General features: G+C 44.2%; 1 protein-coding gene across 4 annotated transcripts in view; it reads right to left on the bottom strand.

Annotated features, from left to right (window-relative positions):
• Nucleotides 1-201: 201 nt before the first annotated feature.
• Nucleotides 202-19,281, bottom strand: part of LOC130164405 (apoptosis-stimulating of p53 protein 2-like) — a 27,592-nt gene continuing 8,512 nt past the window's right edge. For 2 of the 4 annotated variants that reach the window (XM_056369142.1, XM_056369133.1), the window contains 17 exons: nucleotides 13,982-14,129; nucleotides 13,492-13,605; nucleotides 10,454-10,530; nucleotides 9,975-10,076; nucleotides 9,526-9,706; nucleotides 7,520-7,731; nucleotides 6,565-6,729; nucleotides 6,158-6,377; nucleotides 5,918-6,040; nucleotides 5,708-5,814; nucleotides 4,946-5,345; nucleotides 4,054-4,832; nucleotides 3,838-3,975; nucleotides 3,593-3,744; nucleotides 3,211-3,377; nucleotides 1,715-1,914; nucleotides 202-1,130 (listed from right to left, as the gene is read on the bottom strand). In XM_056369142.1, the coding sequence (XP_056225117.1) occupies nucleotides 1,089-1,130; nucleotides 1,715-1,914; nucleotides 3,211-3,377; nucleotides 3,593-3,744; nucleotides 3,838-3,975; nucleotides 4,054-4,832; nucleotides 4,946-5,345; nucleotides 5,708-5,814; nucleotides 5,918-6,040; nucleotides 6,158-6,377; nucleotides 6,565-6,729; nucleotides 7,520-7,731; nucleotides 9,526-9,706; nucleotides 9,975-10,076; nucleotides 10,454-10,530; nucleotides 13,492-13,605; nucleotides 13,982-14,129 (3,327 nt within the window). In that variant the 3' untranslated portion in view covers nucleotides 202-1,088. Of the gene's footprint in view, nucleotides 1,131-1,675; nucleotides 1,915-3,210; nucleotides 3,378-3,592; nucleotides 3,745-3,837; nucleotides 3,976-4,053; nucleotides 4,833-4,945; nucleotides 5,346-5,707; nucleotides 5,815-5,917; nucleotides 6,041-6,157; nucleotides 6,378-6,564; nucleotides 6,730-7,519; nucleotides 7,732-9,525; nucleotides 9,707-9,974; nucleotides 10,077-10,453; nucleotides 10,531-13,491; nucleotides 13,606-13,981; nucleotides 14,130-19,281 lie in introns of all 4 variants that reach the window. The other 2 variants (XM_056369150.1, XM_056369158.1) reach the window with 2 other exon arrangements.

Here is a 19,281-nt window from a genome sequence, read left to right as displayed (position 1 = left end):
AAAACTTTTATGACAAAAGAAAAAAAAAAACACACACTTTTTCAAAATAAGAGCTTTTTCTTAACACTTACATCCTGGTTTGTGGACGTTAATGACATAAATATGAGAAACGAACTGAAACGGATCTCAACCTGTTCACATTGAAGCTCGGAGCTGGATTTTAACAAACCTGCAAAACAAAACACACAAAAACTGCCCAAGAACGACTGGGTAGAATTTATTAACACAAACAAGTCAATAAAATAATTTAAAACCAAACAACCTGGTGAAATTGAATCTGTGCTGTGGAGCCTCCAAAGACAAAAGATATTTTTTAATCTTGTTCCCACTAGTTTCTTCACCAAGTGAATATTGTGTGTGAACAAATTCTCCACTTGTTAAAACCACGTTTCTTGTTCACGTTATTATCTTGTTTCCAAATTGTTAACTTGTTCCTACAAGTTATTATTTAGTTTGCACATATTATTGTCTTACGCTTGTGCAAAGAAAAAACTAATTATTTTTGGGACTCCTGACACCTTAAAGTTCGATACTAACTCAAGTGCATTAGAAGCTAAAATTGGTAATAACACTTCTTAAAGTTGTGTTTCGTCATTATCCCAGTATTTTTGAAACTAGTGGATACTATGAAAAAATAAGAAGGAATTGTACTTTTAAATACTTCAATAAAAAAATAAGTAAAATTAAAAGATGTGGTTCAAATGCAGAGTCCCAGGTTCAGTTTCTAGACTCAAACAGCTAATCAATAAAATAAAAATGAAATCTTAAAAAAAAGAAATATTCCAAGATGAGAGTTTCACATTTTCTTTGTGAGGCTCCTGGCGCCTCGGGACGTTCAACATCTGCCAATGAATTCTAATAAACTGATAATGTGTTGGTTTGACCACAGGAGGCAGGTGAACTCGTTTCAGTTCGCTGCGACATTCTTTGTGCCAGGGTTGAAAAACCAACCAGAGGTCCGACGGCGGCTCAGAAAACATCCGTCTCTCTTTTTAAACAACTGTTTTGATGTTTCGTGTCCAGAGGTTTTACTCGTCCGCCGCTCCTCCCTCCCTGGGGTATTTTGGAGGATTCATCAGCCGTTGGGTTTAAGCCAGGCTCCTCTGCCGCGGCTTGATCCGTAGATACAGCTGGGAAATAAAAGGGGGAAGAGTTTCTCATTAAAACACCATTAAGATAACATTAAATACTCAAACAATGTCTTACATAAAGCTGTGGAGTTACAGGATTCTCAGAGCTGCTTTTTTAAACCTGATTAAAAGAGATGAGACGGGCGGATGCTGACAGAGTCTGAGAAACAGAGCCGGACTTCACAATGAATCATCCTTTGATAAGTACATCAAGTGTTGCAGCAAATTTATTAGTTTCCAAATAGTTTCCTAGAGAGGAATTGGTACATGACTGTAGGTTTTTCAGATTAAACTGTATCTTGGTAATAATCATGAGGATAGTGGATCACAAGGGTTTTAAGAATCAATGGATCCATCATTTTCTTTGGACTCTCCAGCTCCACTTTAAACATCAGCTGTCAAGACTGGCTCTGGTCAGTGGCTGAGGTTCAAGTGTCAAAGGTCACCAAAGGTGAACGATTTTCTTTGCCCCTGTGAGTGAATCCACTGATCAAGGAGTAAAAGCAACAAAGCAGCTTTCAGTAAATTCAGTCTAAAACATTTACTTAAGTGTGAACAGTTGAAGGTAAACGTCGTCGGCTCACCCCCAGCAGGTTGCGGGGGATGTAGCCCTCGCGGTCCGCACATCTCGCCCACCACCACTCCGTCTCCACCTCGTCCTTCTGCCGCAGCACCGTCATGCAGTCGCCCTCACTGAAGCCGAGCTCGTCGTCGCTCTGAGGCTCGTAGTCCCACAGGGCGTACACCACGCCGCGGTTCATCACGCCCATCTTCTCCTGAACGCCTGCCAAGGCAAAGACGAGGGAGGGACCGTTTAAAAACTGGATCATCAAACGATGTGTAACAGTAGGGCAAAGGAAAGTAAAACAGTTTGTGATTAGATCCTTATTCCTATCAGAACAACCTGAGTGAATTCAGTCTTAAGTGTTCCTTAGTTTCCCTTTAATCTCTCAAATAACCCTGTGAACTTTGTTGTGGAGTTCTCGCAACCTGCACAGGAAACCGGAACCAAGGAGCTTCTGGAAAACATGAAAACCTCCTTAAGATTGTCTGGAACATCCTTGGTGACCTCTGAAACCCATGATATATCCTTAAAAAGACTTTCTCAAGATCACAGACTCTTCAACAAAGACCCTGAAAGACTTAATTGGCCCTTAAAACTCCCTCCTGACAATGAAACACCCTCAGAGACCCTACCAAATAAATCAAAAAATCAATGTCGCAACCTCAAACTTCCCCAAAAGTCCTTCATTTTGTGCTTTAAAATCATCTCACTTTCCCTACATCCTCTCATGGACTTCTGGACTCTGAAGTCTTCAAAAATCTTTTCTTTTTCCTTAGGGAATCAATGGGACAGCCATAAACCCACTTAACAACTCCCCAAATCTACTTAAGACCATGAGAACTACCTTTAAAAGATCCCTACAAGTTCATCATGTTGCTGTAGATCTCCCCAGGGAATCATGGAACCTCCCGAAAACCTCTGAAACCTCTTAAGGGACTCTGGAAAATCTTTCTTCAAATCATCTTCATCTCTGTCTTCACAGGATCCCTGAGACACACATGATGCCCAACAAGTCCTTCAAATGTTCCCACAATCCCCTTAGGGAAATATGGAACCTCCTAAAATAACTTCCAGAATGTCTTCATAAACCTGTGAAACATCCTAAAAGACTCTGGAACTAACCCTAACCCTCATGAACCCTTCAAAGTCTTCCAAAATGTATTTTCTTTACTCATGGAACCAATGAGCTTTAACTCCTCAAACCTACTTAAAAACCTCAAGATTCCACTTAAGACCTCGTTGTAATTGACTACTACTAAAGCATCTCTACAACTTCTCCATGTTGCTGTAGAACTCCTTTAAAGGTCACAAAATCTCAAGGAATCGTTGAACCTCTTTAAAATCTTCCAAAATTCACTTTAGAACCAACACAAACTCCACATGGACTTTGGAGCCTTCTCCTGAGTTCCTTGAACTCCCTCAAGGACCTCAAATATCCCCTTAGCTGACTTTCTGAAGGATCTGAAATCCACCACCCCAACCATGAAGGTCCTATAACCCATCGCGGCGTCTTACCGTAGAGGAACTGGGAGCACTGGGCATAGCCGTCCTCCATCTCTTCACATTTGTCGGCAGCTGTTTGCATGTCGCTGTAGGTGGTGGCGAAAACAGCCGCCCCCGACTCCACCAGGAACTTACAGACCTGAACGTTGTTACAGGAGGCGGCGCAGTGAAGGGGAGTCCTAGAGATTAGGGGACAAAGTTTCAAAGAGTTGCTCAAACTGATTCTAGCTACGTCTTAGTTTTGCTCTTGGTTGGAGAAACAAACATGTCAATCAAAGCTTTGTAGGAGGGATTAACAATGAGGATGTCTTCCTACATCCATGACAAGTATGGATGGTATCGTTGGTCGACTTAAGAGACAGACCAAACTCTTGAATCAATGTATGTCACTCACCAGCCGTCACTGTCGGCAGCATTGACATTGACACCGAACTGAACCAGAAACTTGACGATCTCAGTGTGGCCAGCGCAGACGGCGTTGTGCAGCGCCGTGATGCCCTCGTCGTTCGGCATGCTGGGGTCGTCCACCTGCAGCGATGTAGACATCTGCTGATTTCAAGCCTCTCGTGTCAATATTAAGTCGGTTTTGAGATGGAAATTTTCAAGCTCAAAACATTCTGCATATTCGGTTTAACTCACGTCGTAGATGATCCTCTGGACGAGGTCGTACTCGCCCTCCAGAGACGAGTCCAGCAGCAGCGCCAGAGGGTTGAACTTGACCCGCATGCTGTGGTTGATCCGCTCTGAGCTGGCTTTACGGAGGATCGACCTCTTCCCCTGAGAGACAGAACAGATCATTCAACAGGCTGAGTGTCAGTCAGATTCGATTATGTGTTGTTATATTAGGACACCCACCGGCGGCATTGTGACCTGCCCTGTGACCTCCGGCGGCTGTAGGTTGAGGGCGTCGTCTTCCTGCTCCGCCTCCCCACAGCTGGGGTACGGCGGGGGCGGGTAAGGGGGGAACTCCTCTGGATAGTGGTTGTGGTGGACTGAGGTGGACGGACACACTTCTTCCTCCTCCTTGTTCTCCAGAGGGGGGGGCAGGGAGCGGCAGGAGGCGGGGTCAGGGATGGGTGAGCGAGGAGGCAGGGGGGGCGGAGTCAGGCAGTCCTCCGGGCTTTCAGTGAGCAGCTGGTTGAAGCCAGCGCCGGTGTCGTTGTCAACCCGCGATGCTTCATCCAGACTGCCAACCCCGTCCTCGTGAACCTCGTTCTGAACGTACGCCCCTGCTGGACCGACTGTCTCCATGGGGATGGTTTCCATGGCAGCCAGAGTGGTCTTCTGGTAGAGCAGCTTTTGGATGTTGGGTCCGGCCGGGCCCTCAGGCTCCGTGATGGAGCTGCGTTTCTTCAGGGGCCGGGGGGCGTGGTGCAGCCGGCGGCGCAGGGCCTCCAGGTCGGCGTCACTAGGGTTCCTGTGAGGGTTGGACAGGAAGGGGAGGAGCTTGGTGGGGCTGAGCGGTCGAGGGGTGGAACGTTCCGCCGTCTCTCCACCGACACCCTCGCTGTTACCCAGGCAACTGTTTTCAGCCTCGCTCCCATCAAACACACAGGACCCAGAATTCACTGCGGTGTTGTCCGAGGTGACAGACTGCTGCCCCCCGCTGGCAGAGAGGACTGGTTTCCCATACACTGTGACGAGGAAGAGACAACAAAACCAACATCAGCTTCATCTAATGTGGAGAAACAACAGCTACCTTCACCTGTGACCTACAACATACACTCCAGCAGTAACTGCATCTCACCTCGGGGCTGACTGCGGGGGAGGGTGCCCTGACCGCTCAGCTGGTAGCCCTTCCCCGGTGTGGCGTGCTGGGTGTACATGGAGTAGATGGATGAAGCCGCCACAGTCTGAGGCTTCTTCTTCAGCACAGGAGGGGGGCCATCCGACAGCTCGGGGGTGTAAGGTCGGACGGCGGCGGCCGGAGGACTCTCCTGCTTGTTGGGCAGAGGGAGTGTGTTGCTGTGGCTGGAGAGGACTCCCGGAGCCCTGAGGTGGCCCCCGACCGGCCGCACCTTACCAGGGAAGGTCCCGGTGCTGTAGGGGGGCATGGAGAAGGTTTGTGGGCCGGACGAGGAGAACGGTTTGGGCTTACTGGGGACTGGAGGTGGCACCGCCGTCTTGGACAAACCTTTACCTGAGGCCTGATGGTGAAACACAGAGCAGATGTGGAAATAAAGAGCATTAGGATGTTTTCACACCTGCGCTTTTTTAGTCCGGTTAAACCAAACACCGGTTCACTTTCCCTCTGGATACAATTTGTTTGTGCATGTGTGAAAACAGTAATCGCACTGGACCAAAACACCAGGACCCTCCGGGCCTTCAAACGGCGATATACTGGGGGCGATTCGCTCGCTGAATGAAGATTTCGGACTTCAGAATTAAATATTCAAGCTGTGTGGCTTTGAAAGTCTCTACACTCCAACTCTTACACAGTGTTAATTATTCTTTTATAACTGAACATGAAGTTTGTAATGATAGGGGATGAATCAGAGTGCAGTGGTACCTGATTGTCCCTGAGCAGGTTTTCTGTGGTGTGATTGGTCCGCGAGGGGACAGGGGGTGGGGCGTCAGACCCAGAGAGGTCCTTCTTGTCTGTGAGGGTGTCACCACCTATAGGAGGGAAAACCATCATCATGATACCTACATCTTCCATGACATGTTACCTCCAACATCCCATATTTTGGGGCGCTGGAGAAATGGCGCCGTAACCGACCTGAGTTGCGGCCGCTGAGGCTGGACATGCGAGGCAGCGTTGAGGCGTGGCTGTAACCTCCGCTGGATTCAGAAAATGAGCTGCTCCAGTCGGGGAGTTTGGTTATTTTTGAGTTGTTGAAACCTGTGAAGAAAAGAAAAAGTCCAAATGATGCTCGGACAGAAGACGGAGAATCAAACACTATTTATTTATTCTCCATTTTCTTTCTATTTGAACTCAAAGAGACTTAAGGCGCAGAACCTGAGGCTGGTTTGACGGGTCTGGGTGGCGGCTTCAGGGACGAGTCAGGCATAGGGAGGGTGGCTGTCCCGTCTGGGTACGCTGGCTTCACCAGAACCTCGTGGCGGGCCAGCACCGGAGGCCCCTGAGAGCTCATTGCGGAGGACGACTGGATGTACGGCCCCACCGCCGCAACTCTGGAGCCCACGCTGTGCTGAGGGGCCACGCTGTCTGAAGCTACCTGGAGAGGAAACGGAGATATCAGCCTCTTTGGTTGCTCTTAAGTAAAATGTCCAAAGGTAGACTTGATGCTGGTCGAAAGCTAACGTTGATTTTTATAAAGTATCAACTGAATCCCTGTAAAAAAAAAAAAAAAAAAAAAAGCAAATCTTTAAAACTACTGGCAGATTTATTTCATGAGCGCTCACCGGCAGGTTCTCCTTCTGCTGCAGCGCGGCCTTCTTCTTCCACAGCCGCTGCCGGAGCTCGGCCAGCCGCCGGTCCATCGCCGCTACCTCCAGGTTCCTCTTGTTCAGGCTGTCTCTCTGCTGCTGCAGCCGAACGCTCTGATCCTGGTTCAGCTTGTTCCTCAGCTGGGAGGCGAGGACGGCGTCGGGTCAGTGGAGGTTGGTAGTGAAAAAAACAGGTGAGGAAGCAGGTACTACCACAAAACTTACATTAGCTAGTTAGCCTAGCTATGTTATGCTCAGACTAGCCGCATTAGCTTGTTGTTAGCTCGTCTGCTGATTCCAGCATTATGAATGTGACGTAACGTCTTTGCCTTTTATATTTATCTGCACATTTTGACCAGAGATCCTTTGTCATCACCAAGTTTCCTGATTAGCTCATGCTAACTTACACATGCTAACTTTCTGGTGATCACTCAGGGATGGACTGATAAGATTTTTTCAGTCAAAGGTCAAAGGTCACGGTGATCTCACAAAATGTGGTTTTGGTTTTGTGAACACAATATCTCCTTAACGTCTTGTCTTCAAATGCTAAAATGTAGGTTTGTGAAGCTGATTAGCTTTTGGTGGCTAAAGGTCAAAGGTCAGTGTGACCTCACAAAACACTTTTTTGCCATAACTCAAGACTTCACAGCAATTATGACAAAATTTCACACCAATGGTTCATATTCTCTCTGACTCTGATAAACAGGGATGTGACCTGAAACTAGTCTAAGTGGCGGAGGGATACGACCACGAGGAAGTGGTTCTAGTTTGACTGTTTGAACTGATGATGATTTAAAGCGCTCTGATACCGTCGATGTTAAACACGATGGGATCGTTACAGCAGAAGCCGGTCGCGATCCCCTTTTCTCCTTGGGGGCCCCAAACATTTGCAGCGTCCGTTACAACTGGACGACCTCACCTGAGATCTTACCTGCAGCTCTTTGTAGAGGCGCTCCAGCTCAGCTGTGGAGGAGGTGTTGTGATGATGGTGGTGATGGCGAGGAGGAGGAGGAAGCGGAGGCTCTAGTCGGTTGCTCCTCAGCACCTCCAGCTGGTCGCTCAGCTCCTCCACCCTCGCCACGGCAACCAGCAGCTCCCTCTGCTTCTGCTGGAACAGACCGGTCATCTGCTCGATCTCCTCCACTGACACACAAACACAGTTAAATACCTTTTTTTGGGTACTTGAAGTAAATTTGAAGCAAAATTAAGATAAAAAAATCTTAGTTTTTTCTTAAATTATGAGGAAAGTTGATTTAATGTTAATCAGCCATTTTTATTTCAGTGTGAAATGGATAAAATAATGATTTAAATCAGGAACTATCTGATCTAAACATAAGAAAACACGACTATAAAGCTGAGACTATTGAAGACACACACACACACACACACACACACACACACACACACACAGCTGGGCAGATGTGAACACACAACGGATGAAATAGTAACAGTTACATTTGAACAAGCAGCTTAATGTAAATCCTGTAATTTCCATAATGAAGACGCAGAGTCGGGGTCAAATCTATGTGATCTAATGATCTAATGTCAACTAATCTGATCTTCAGTCTCCATCCATCTGCTCTGACCACACACACACACACACACACACACACACACACACACTGCCTCTTTCCTGCTGTTGTTAACGTGCCTCCAAAGTGACAACACAGTAAAAGAAAATCTGAACTTAATTACCCACAAATCCTGACGACCGTAAACAGTTTAACCATCACAGCTGAGTGTTGAAACCAGATCAGATCAGTGCCCATCATTTATCTTTCTCCTGATTTTAAGTCTTTTATTTTGCAGGTTGTTCTTATTTATTGTGTTCTTGTCTCTTTAACCTCCCTCCTCCTTTTCTTCCTCCTGTAAAACACTTTGTAAGTTTTGTTTTGAAAGGTATGAATACAGCCACTTTTATTTACACTCACTTTAATTACAGTCACTTTTGGGTTTATTTCCTTCTAGATAACTGATGTTCTCTGCGAATTTTTGTGGTTTGATACTTTACGTCTTATATTGTTGAGATTTCTGTAGAATAATTCACAGAATAAGACAATTACTTTTCCCACTATATCCTTCTTTGTGGTGAATGTAAAACCCATTTTCCCAGTGTGTGTGTACCCACTTTTCAGAGGCACAAAGTCACAACGTCCTTAAATGCATCATATGCAAAAAAGAAAGACACACGACATGCAAACTGTTTAATACAAACTTCATGTTTCTTTGACTGAATGAGTCAAAAATCTCACTAAATGTGACCCGATGCGTCTTAAACAGAGTTCCTGCACCATTTTAAAAATCAAAATCAAAGCTTCTTAAGACGATTTAAAGACCTCAATAATTGAAAATTAAGACCAAACAATGTTTGACTTTTTCTTTTCTCACAAAAAATGATCTAATTATCGACCTGTGGACCCGTAGACAGCCAAATTATCAGGTTAGCACCACCTAGCGCTAAATTTGTGTCTTCACAAAGCAGCAGTGTCGAACAGGAAACATCATTATTATTGGCTTAGTTTTTTTCTACTAGTCTTAAAGACACTTTCTGCAAATGTAATACCTACAACAGATTTATGGTAAATATAATATTATTTTCCTTTTCAATGATGAGTGGGAACCCTGTTAAGATGCAGTTCCTCAAACAGCCACTAGGTGCTGCTCTGATTGTACTGAAGTGAATGGAAACACTCAAACATCTTTTTAGAAATACAAAGATATGACATTGACCCTGAAGCATTAGAGCCTCCGGAGCAAATTTCACATCGTGGAATGAGTTTTGATGAAAATTTAGAAAACAGTTTTTCCACTTGTTTTTCATTTCGAATGTCGCTCTGATACCGACGTCTCAGTCAACGTAAACAAGTTAAATCTCACAATTTAAATCTCACAATTTAAACCAATAAAGCTGAACACGCAGACCTCCGGCCCACTGACCTAGTTTACTGTTGCTGAGGCGTTTCTGCTCCACCTGGCCCCTGATGGCCCGGACCCGTCGCAGCTTGGCCTCCTGGTTGTGTGCGTTCTCTCGGAGCTGCCGCAGTCGCTCCTGTTCAGACGCCTCCTGCTGCTGCTGCTGCCGCTGATCCTGCAGCTTCAGGTACCGCAGCCGCTGCTCCTGCAAACACACGCAGTCCGTTAACGCATCTGAATTAGTTTGATGAGTGTCTGCAGAGCGAGGAACTCAAATCCTGCTGAAAACAAACTTCACACAAACTCTTCTGCTCACGGCTGAAGGCAAAAAATGTCATTTGAATTTACTGGGTTTTGTGTATTTGTAGGAGCATAGTGTTACAGTGATGATAGTCGTGGTGTTACTGGCGCTAACAGTAACACCAGCATCAGCAGCAGTGTGTGTGTGTTTGTGGTGTTTGTGTGTGTTGTACCTTGGAGGACAGCAGCTGCTGCTGAGCGTTGATCTGCTGCTGCTGTCGTGTCGCCAGATCCTGCAGCTCGCCCAGCGTCACGTCCAGACAAGGAGCTGAGATCTGCAACACACACACACACACACACACACACACACACACACACAGAGTCAGAGTTCACCTTCACATCATGCAGCGCAGCCTTCACACCAACACAGGGTTTGAAGGAGTCTTAGGCAACACACAACTTCCTGTACATTAACATCACAGCACAGATGAGGAAGACCTGCTGTTTGTAAAGTAGGAACTCTTATCTGTAGCTAACTGTGGCTAAAACCACAACATCTCTGTGTTTACATTTCTATTGCTGCAACTGTTCAACATGCGAACCTGACAGACTCTGAGGAGCTAGGCTAGCAGTTTCCCCTTGTTTCCAGTGTGTGTGCTAAGCTATGCTAATCTCATCCTGGAACTGCCTCTGTACACAGAAAGTCTCTGACCCCGTTCTCCAGACATCTCTCTGCAGACGCCTTGACCTGGTTCCTCTTCATCATCTGATCTGCAGCTCGGGATCCACCTGGACACAAAAACACAGCACAGTCGGTACTGAGGCTTTTAGCTCCCATCAGCTTCAGGTGTAAAAAACTTCTCTACGCTGACGACACACAGTTATACCTGAACACTGTTCAATCACTGGCTGAATCACAGACATAAACAACTGGACGTCCCATGAGTCTTATGCTTGATTCTGACCTTCATCACCTCAGCACCAACTGTGGATTAATCCACTGCTGAAAATAGTCCCCAACAAAGGCACCACAGCGTCCTGTTTGTTTTGAAACTGTGTCCCAGTTCAGGAGCCACATCCTCCGGGGGACGTGGTCTATGAAGGTGTGGTCTTCATAGTCCAGGAAGGCCGAACCGAAATGAGACGGTCTGGTCTACAGAGGATTTTCGCTTTGCGTCACTAACTGTTCCCCTTTTAGTTTGAAGTCTGTTGGTTTTAACAGTGTGATCCTCAGGCTCTCTCTCTCTGTGTTGTTTGCTTTTATTACCGACGCGCAATGCATCTTGGGATACGTTGCATTCAATTATGACATTGAAAACAAAACCTGAACTGAAAAAGGAAACAATGGAAAATAAAACACCTGCATTAATAAATACTACAATTTTACAATATCATATTTAATTATGATGTTTTTTCAATGTCAATATTCAGATTTTTTATTCATGTCTTTTCTCTGTCATTATTTTATCAGTGTCACTGGTTTTCAGTTTCAACAACTGTCATCGTTTTGCGTAGAGAGGGGGCGGGGCTTGAGGGGGAAAACACAAACAACACAGAAACAAAAACATCAACAGATTATAAAAAGCCTGTGATAAGAATTATAAAACGTACAGTTTTTTTCAATGTCATTGTTTCCTTTTTCAGTTCAGGTTTTGTTTTCAGCGTCACTGTCACAGCCCGATACCGTCGCTGTCCAGGAACAGAGCGATGCATTTGCAGGAGCCTTTGAAATGGGACAGTCTGTGACACAACCAGTCTTCAGATTCGGCTCCTGAAGGATGAAGCTCCTGAACTGGGACACAGCTTTTATGTGTGTGAGGCTTTTAAAGATCTACGTCTTCAGTGGGAACCAGTGGACTCAGAGCCACAGACTGACACTTCGGTGGTTCGGCTCTGCACTTGGGATTTTGTTGACAATAATAAAAACACAGAACAGCAGCAGCTTTATTCTCTGGTGTGACTTTAAAACAATCTAACGGAGGTGGAAACCTCAGAGGGGATTTCCTTTGTGTTTAGGACTGAAAAACCAAAATCACTATCCATCAATAATTCCCCCGACACCCCCCCCCCCCCAGCAGCTGCACGGTCCCTCCCTCCAGTCATAAGCCGATTACAGTTTGTCATCTACTGTAGTTACACAGTGACGCTCATCTGTTACTGTGCAGCAGATCCTGCTGCTGATCTGCACCATGTGCTGCCACATAAACAACTGGATTACTGCTGCAGGCTGCTGCATCAGTCACACTGAGACCGGAGCTGTTTTAACATCTCCTGCTGCTGACAAACACTTTGATTCTAATTAAGATTAGTTTGTTGTTTCTCAGCTAAATAAAATGTCACAGAGTTTTGCAGCCGACAACCAAAGAAGAAGAAGAGTGGTAACGACCCTCTACAGATGTGGAGGGATGGACGGACCCTCATTAGGACTGTTCTGCTTCTTCATACCTTTGTATTTTTTCTAATAAAGTTGTCATTTTTAAAAAAGTTTCACCAAGTGCTGCACAGATTCAGAATCAGCACAACCTCAGCTAATAATATATGTGACTCAATAAAGACTCTTGTACAGTAATAGAGGTTAACAGCCCATAAAACAATAGCCCATATTTTATAGATAAAAGCTGTAAACTATAATAAAGAAAGAAAACTTCAACACAGAAAGTTGCACATATCTGTTTGAGTTGCTCTAGAGGTGATTTGAAGTTTCTATCTTTATCTGTTCATGAGTTATTCTCATTCTCTGGAGCAGCATTTATGAAAAATCAGCTCCAAATCCTCCGCTGCTCTAAATATCTGACTGCTCTCGTCCTTCTGTCTGTTTCCGTCTCTACAATAAACTCAGAACAACTTCTCCTCACTCTGAGCTCAGAGTAAAACAGAACTGCTCCCATTTAGTCCGGGTATACAGCCAAGCCTCTAAATCAGACACTCTGATTGGCTGTGACAGCTCCCACTGGAGCCAATAGGAATGTCGAACTGTGTGACGAGACTCTAGACGTCACTGGCAAAGATGGAGGATGAGAATCGATCAATAGACATACAGACAGAAAGCAGCAGCCCAGACAAACGGTAAAACTACTCCAAATATTTCATAACTTTTAATGTTAGTGTATCGATGGAAGTCAGAGACTCACACGGATGATCAGGGGTTTGTTAGAAAACGCTGATTCTGTAATTTAAAGGTGAAAAAAAGGACGTCTTCAGCTCAAACAAACGTGGAGTTATGATGCTCTAAAGACAACGTGATATTTGGGAGTGCATAAACTCCCTCGGGCTTCAGAGCGTTATAAATACATGATACACGGCAGCGTATTATTTTGGTAAAAAAACATCATGTAGTGTCTCTTGTTTTGGGACGTCACTGGGTCACAAGGCGATCGTAGGTATGAAACCTTGTCAGAAACAAGAGACGACACGTTTGACCAATCAGAGCTCGTGTTCATGACATGCAGGATAAATGAGTAATCAATTATGTAAAGACTTATTCATATAGAACTTTTCAAAACAAAAGTGTTTCACATTAAAAGCTTTGAACAAGCAGGATAGAAACAACAAAGTTATATTTACAGAAATAAAATCAACTGGTTGAATTGGACAAACTAATAGTGTAGCAGCTAATCAATTAAAGCTATTTTTAACAGTTAGGGTGGAGTTACCAATAAAGCGCGCACAGAGGAACAATATTTTCAATAACTGAAAACACATCTATTACATTTATTACGGTGTGTGCAGCTGTGTGCAGATGTTTGTTACCTGAGTCTCGACCCGGAGCTCTCTGATGGTGCAGCAGGTAACGGACCTCCCCCATCTGCTGCCCCCAGCGCTGCAACACCTCCATCATCCGCTCCCCCTCTCCAACAACACGTTCTGATTGGTTAGAAAACATCACACAACATACTCTGACTAAATGATGATGTGATTACACCACATAGCCAAAAGTATGTGGACACATGGGGACTGTATTTCCTGGTTTGGAATCTTTAGTTTTAGATTTTTTTTCTACATTTATAAACCAGCTGCGAATTGGAAATGGTTTTCCCAGTTTGGTGTGGAAGAACTTGACTGGTCTTCACCGAGTCCTGACTTCAACCCCATCCATCACCTTTGGGATGAACTTGAACGTCAAGCCTCACCACCAACATCGCTTATAAACCTCCAAGCGACCTCAAGGCTGAATGGGAGTGGATCCCTGCAGTTTGGTGTCCACACAGTACAAGTACAAGATGCTTTTGTATTTTTGTACCTGAGCCTCTCCACATCTCGGCCAGGTAGCAGTCGGCCTCACCGGGCTCCTTGCAGAGCTCAACCACGTCTCGGCACAGCGTCTCCGGCGTGATGGGAACCTCGCTGAAGTGCTGGTCATTGTTGCTGAGGTACACGGTGAGGAACATCTGCAAACACAGAGCAGATACACCATGAAACATCCAGGTCGGGTCATATCGGGCGTCCAGGGTTCCTATAGTTTTCTATTCACTCGACACGTTTCCAACTTCCAAAACCTGGTTAATAACAATCTAAAGTAAAATCAGAAGCAGCTGAGGAAGTTCATTTGTAATCACCTGGTTTACAGTATAAAAAAGAGTTGGGATCAATATCAAGCCTTCAGGATTTGTTCTGGCCCTTTAAGAGATTGTGCTGATGAGGTAAAACAGTTCATCGTGTGATGGACTCAACCCACAATCGAGTTAAAAACAAAAACCTGCTTCCTTCACCTTCGTGGCAGCTTCCTGTGCTATTTAAGACCATAACAGATATATTTGTGGACATAACTCCCATGATGCATTGGGCCATCTGTTACTCCAGCAGGGTATCTGCTGTCAGGCCCGGAGCCAGACTGCCTCCCACAGCCTCCGCCAACCTGCACGGAGGCAGCGCTCGGCGTTTTCCCGGCCTGCATTTCTCCTGTGAAGGAAGTAACGAGCGACGATTTGCTCAAAGGCCTCGTCGGAGGCCGCCGAGGATCCGAACCTTCAACCTGAAAATCCTGAGCTGTTCTCTCTGTTTCCGCTCTGCTGGTTCCTCTGACCTTTCTGTTGAGGCTCAGCGTCGTTTACATGCAGATTTATTGGCTGCCGGAGAAATGAAAACACACAGCAGGTTCTTCTGACGCAGGGGAAACAGAGGCGGCCGCGATCCTCCGTAAAATCTTGTTGCTTCTTTGTGGAGAAAACAGATAAAATTCCTCCGTGACATGATCATAAACCGACCTAAATGACCGTCATGGTTTCTAAAGATGTGACAGAGCTGGTATTTGTGTTTTCAGCCTCTTCTGTTGTTAGTGCTTCTTCTCTTCTTTCCTCATTCTGCCTCCGGTTCAGATTCAGATTCAGACTTTATTTATCCAAAGAAAGGCAAATCCCCTGCAGCTCACCGGACAGATCAACATACGTGGGTCAATACCAGGAACAACCAGCAGCAATAAGTAAAATAGATAAAAATAACACATTATGTTACAGTTTCTATAGTGAATAAATAATATAAATAAATAAATGACTGAATTTAAATGTTTTAATTTAAAATATGTCATTTAAAGTGAGAAGTGAAAAATCAAGTGGTGAAACGACCAACGTCTACACAGCATGAGACACTGATCCGACATCCAGCGATTCACTCTACTCTCCTGCTTTCTGATGTTTTCAGACAAAAGATCCGAAGTGAGTTTCTCTCTTTAGGTAGAGGACGGCAGATACTCGTCTGGGAGACAGACGAGCTGATTGGTCGAGTTCCTCACTTGAAGGGACCAGATGAAGTGTGAATGTGGCGGAGAGCGTTTGCTGGAGCGAGTTCACAGAGTCTCAATCACAGAGCTTTAACGGCCAGCTGAAAGCTCTCTGCTGCCAGGTTTTAAAACACCGGGTCACACATCAGAGAGGATTCTGGGTTCAACGCTAATGTTTCTCTTTTTAAGTCCCAATTACTCTGGGAAAGGTTTTTTTTTTGTCCTGTTTCATGTTCACCCTGAAAGATTAGCACACAGCAGCCGCAGCGACTCAGAGCTGCTCGGCTGAAAATGGAAATGAAGTGCCACCTCCAAACAAACGTTTAGTCGGTCTGCAGAGGTGGCTCCTGGGAGATTTCTGCTCCAGCTCAGATAACCGATGTTGTTGTCGACAGGAAACCAAAGTAATCAAGAAACATTTTAGTTTCCCCATCATTAAAAATAGTTAAAGCGCAGGAGTGCAGCAGATAACTGCAATGATCTGGATACAAGCAAATACAAATGTGGTAGCGCTGGGCTAGTAACTAAGCTTTTTTGTAAAAATATTTTTTTGGAATATCGTCTATGAGTAATAATTTTTTTACCGATTTTTGTGAGTAATTTTTTTTGGACTAATGTTTTTGTTGAGTAATCTTTTGAGTAATATTTTTAAAATATTTTTGTGAGTAATATTTTTGTGAGTAATTTTTTTTTTTTAAATATTTTTTGGGGATAATTTTATGAGTAACATTTTTAAAAATATTTTTTATTAATATTTTTTATTGGTACATTTAAAAAATATATATTTTTGATTAATATTTTTATGAGTAACATTTTTTAAATTATTTTTGTGAATAATATTTTTTTGGTGAAAGATACTTTCATTTCATTTTTTACAGTGTACTAAATTTCTCCTTCATTGTTAAAATGTTTGATTTGATACCTGGATTATTCATGAGAAAATAATTGCCAGAAATGGCAGCCATCTTGGATTTCTGAGCAGCTAACGTGTTTTATCAACAGAGTAATACCCGGGGAGGATTTATGCCGAGTTTGGCACTTGTTTCCACATGTGAAAGATTTCAGCAGTGATCTGCTGAGCGACAGACTGAGAGCGATGATGTGATGTGACTCTGACAGAGATGAATTAGTCTCAGCGAGCAGCCGCCGTCCGTCCGGCCTGCTGTCCTACATACTGAGGGAAAACTGGAGCATCGCTCGTCTTCCTTCAGGTTCGTGCAGATGAAGTGGGTCACCGGCATCAGTCACCGAACCGAGGTCGACCAGGAGACGCCGCAGCCAATCACAGCCCAAGGAGGCGAGGCGGCCTGTCCCTCAGGAGGATGACAGGGAGGAGGAGGAGGAGGAGGAGGAGGAGGAGTGAGACGCTGGTTTACACCTGGTATTAAAATGTGTCTCAAATGCATTCTGAGTGTGCACTTATGAATGAGGCCAAAACAATGATCAATTAATCGATTGGTCGATTGCGGGACTCACTTCAGGCTAAAACGCCCAAAATCCTTCACGTCCAGCTTCTCAAATGTGAGAATTTGCTGATTTTCTTCATCTACTGTGACAGTAAAACAAATATCTTCTGGTGTTGGACACGGAGATGTTTTAAGATGTTTCACAGAAGATCAGGAGATTATGAGTTTTCCTTATTTTCTGTGTCAGTTTTTCTTTGTGATTTTATTCAGAAAAACAACAACGTCTGAAAATGAAATGTCACTTTGAGGCAACATGTAAATGTGTGTGTGTGTGTGTGTGTGTGTGTGTGTGTGTGTGTTTGTGTGTGTGTGTGTGTTGATGGATGTTAATGGTCAGATGCTCAACGTTGACATGTGAACGAACTAACAGATCAACGTGATAGTTTAAATCGTTATGCTAACATTAGCATATTAGTATAGAGGGTCAACATGAAAGCAGAACTTTCAGGCTCTGTTCCCGATGTAAGAAAACCTCATTCAAAGTCCCACTGGTGTCTGGAACTACACCACAAAATAAAACAAACTACAATCGAAAAATGAACACCATTTCCCATGAGCCCCTAAATGTTTGCAGTCTAAATGTCGCCGTTGGAAGAAGAAGAAGAAGAGGAGGAGGAGAGTCTGTGAGCAAGTCGAATGAAACTGAACGCTGGTATTACAACTACAAAGTTGTAAAATGACTTTAGATTTGCATGTGGATGAACCGACGTCAAGTGGCCGAAGTACCTGCGCTGCCATGACTGTAGTTTTTTTCATGGGAGCTGTAGTTTTTTCAGTGCTCACAAAGTAAATGTTTAACTTTGCTAAAATCACAAAGCTTTTAATTCCAGTGAAAGAAATGTTGAATGAGAGATTGTAGAGTTACAGAGGCTAGACAGGAAGTGATGCCATGAGCTCTCTGACCTCTGACCTAGTGAATTATCACTTAGTTTAGGCTCAATGTCAAATCTGTCTCACTGAAATGGAGGAGCAGTTTATTTTCTACCAACATGCTCTTATTTTGAAAAGTTTTACACTGGACATCAGTTGACTTGTCATGTTTAACCTGTTAAAAACTGGGTCTGATGCAATGACCCTCTCCAGATGCATTATGGGAAATGTAGGAGCCAATCTCAGTTTTATGGAAGTCTAAAATGCTAAATTTAAATTACAGTTAATCTTATCTACTTTAAATACAGAGGCTGGATGCTGGAGTCGTTTGCATAGTGTCACAAACACTGGTGCCAGTCGTGTCCCAGTACACCAGTCAGTCAGTCAGTCAGTCAGTCAGTCAGTCAGTCAGTCAGTCAGTCAACGGGCCGAAACCTTTTTAAACTCCTGAGGCTGCAGCTCTTAATCCAGCCAGGAATTAGCACAGCATCACGCCGCTTAATACCCCCCCACCCGCCCACCCCCCCTCCTACCCCACCCCCCACCCCTCCTACCCCACCCCCCCTCCACCGCAGTGAGGGAGGAAATTAATGATCCAGCTACTGTCTGAAAGACGTCAACAGCCTCTTCACAGCGCTGACTCTCCTAATCCTGTCACTGCGTTTTAGTGAACTGGCATTTTATCACTGTTGCATTGTGGGTTTCAGTTCATTAAAAACTTAAAGCCACTTTTTGTTGCCACTCAAAATCAGAAATGAACTTTTATTCTTTATTCTTTCTTTGGACAGTTTAAATCATTATTTAGCCAGTTTTAAAGTGTTTTCCAGGTAAAGTTCTTGCAGAGCTGCTTGTGTTTAAACATGAGCATTTATCATCTGAGAACCTCGGTTTCTTCTGTTAAATGAAATTAATAAAAATAACAACTGTTTTGGCAACTGGGCTGAAAAAAGTCAATTATATAAGGTTAAAGCTCCTCCAGTGTAAAGGTCTGTGTCCATGTGTAGTGTGATTATAGATCAGCTCTAGCTTCTATATTAATACTGTGAAAGTATCAAAGCCTCAGTCCACAGAGAAATGCACACAGCCTGTATTCAGAAACTGAGCCTTAAAACCAGCCGTCAGGACTTCTGGAACTTTGTGATGTCACAACAAAGCAGTCACCAAGCCCCGCCCACCTGGACCCACCATCCAAACCTAGAGCCTCCTCTCTTCTGATTGGCTCACAGACCTGTTGTTACTAGAGCTGCAGAGAGAAGCCTGAGAGAGGAGATGTAAAACTACACTGAAGAAGAGGAAAATATGAAGCTTTGAGTTTGTTTAATCAACAATCAAGAATTAAAACAGTTTACAATAAAATATAGCACTAATTTAATTTTATAGTTACAACAACAAAGCTGCAGAACAATTAATATCTATCAGTCTACATCAGTGAAACTGATTACATTAAGATCTGTGTTGGTGACATTTAGATTTAAATTATTCATCAGG

Source organism: Seriola aureovittata, chromosome 3 (assembly GCF_021018895.1).
Source record: "Seriola aureovittata isolate HTS-2021-v1 ecotype China chromosome 3, ASM2101889v1, whole genome shotgun sequence".
Classification (NCBI taxonomy): Eukaryota; Metazoa; Chordata; class Actinopteri; order Carangiformes; family Carangidae; genus Seriola; species Seriola aureovittata.
Note: the sequence above shows the minus strand (reverse complement) of the source record. Positions and strands in the feature narration are given on the sequence as shown.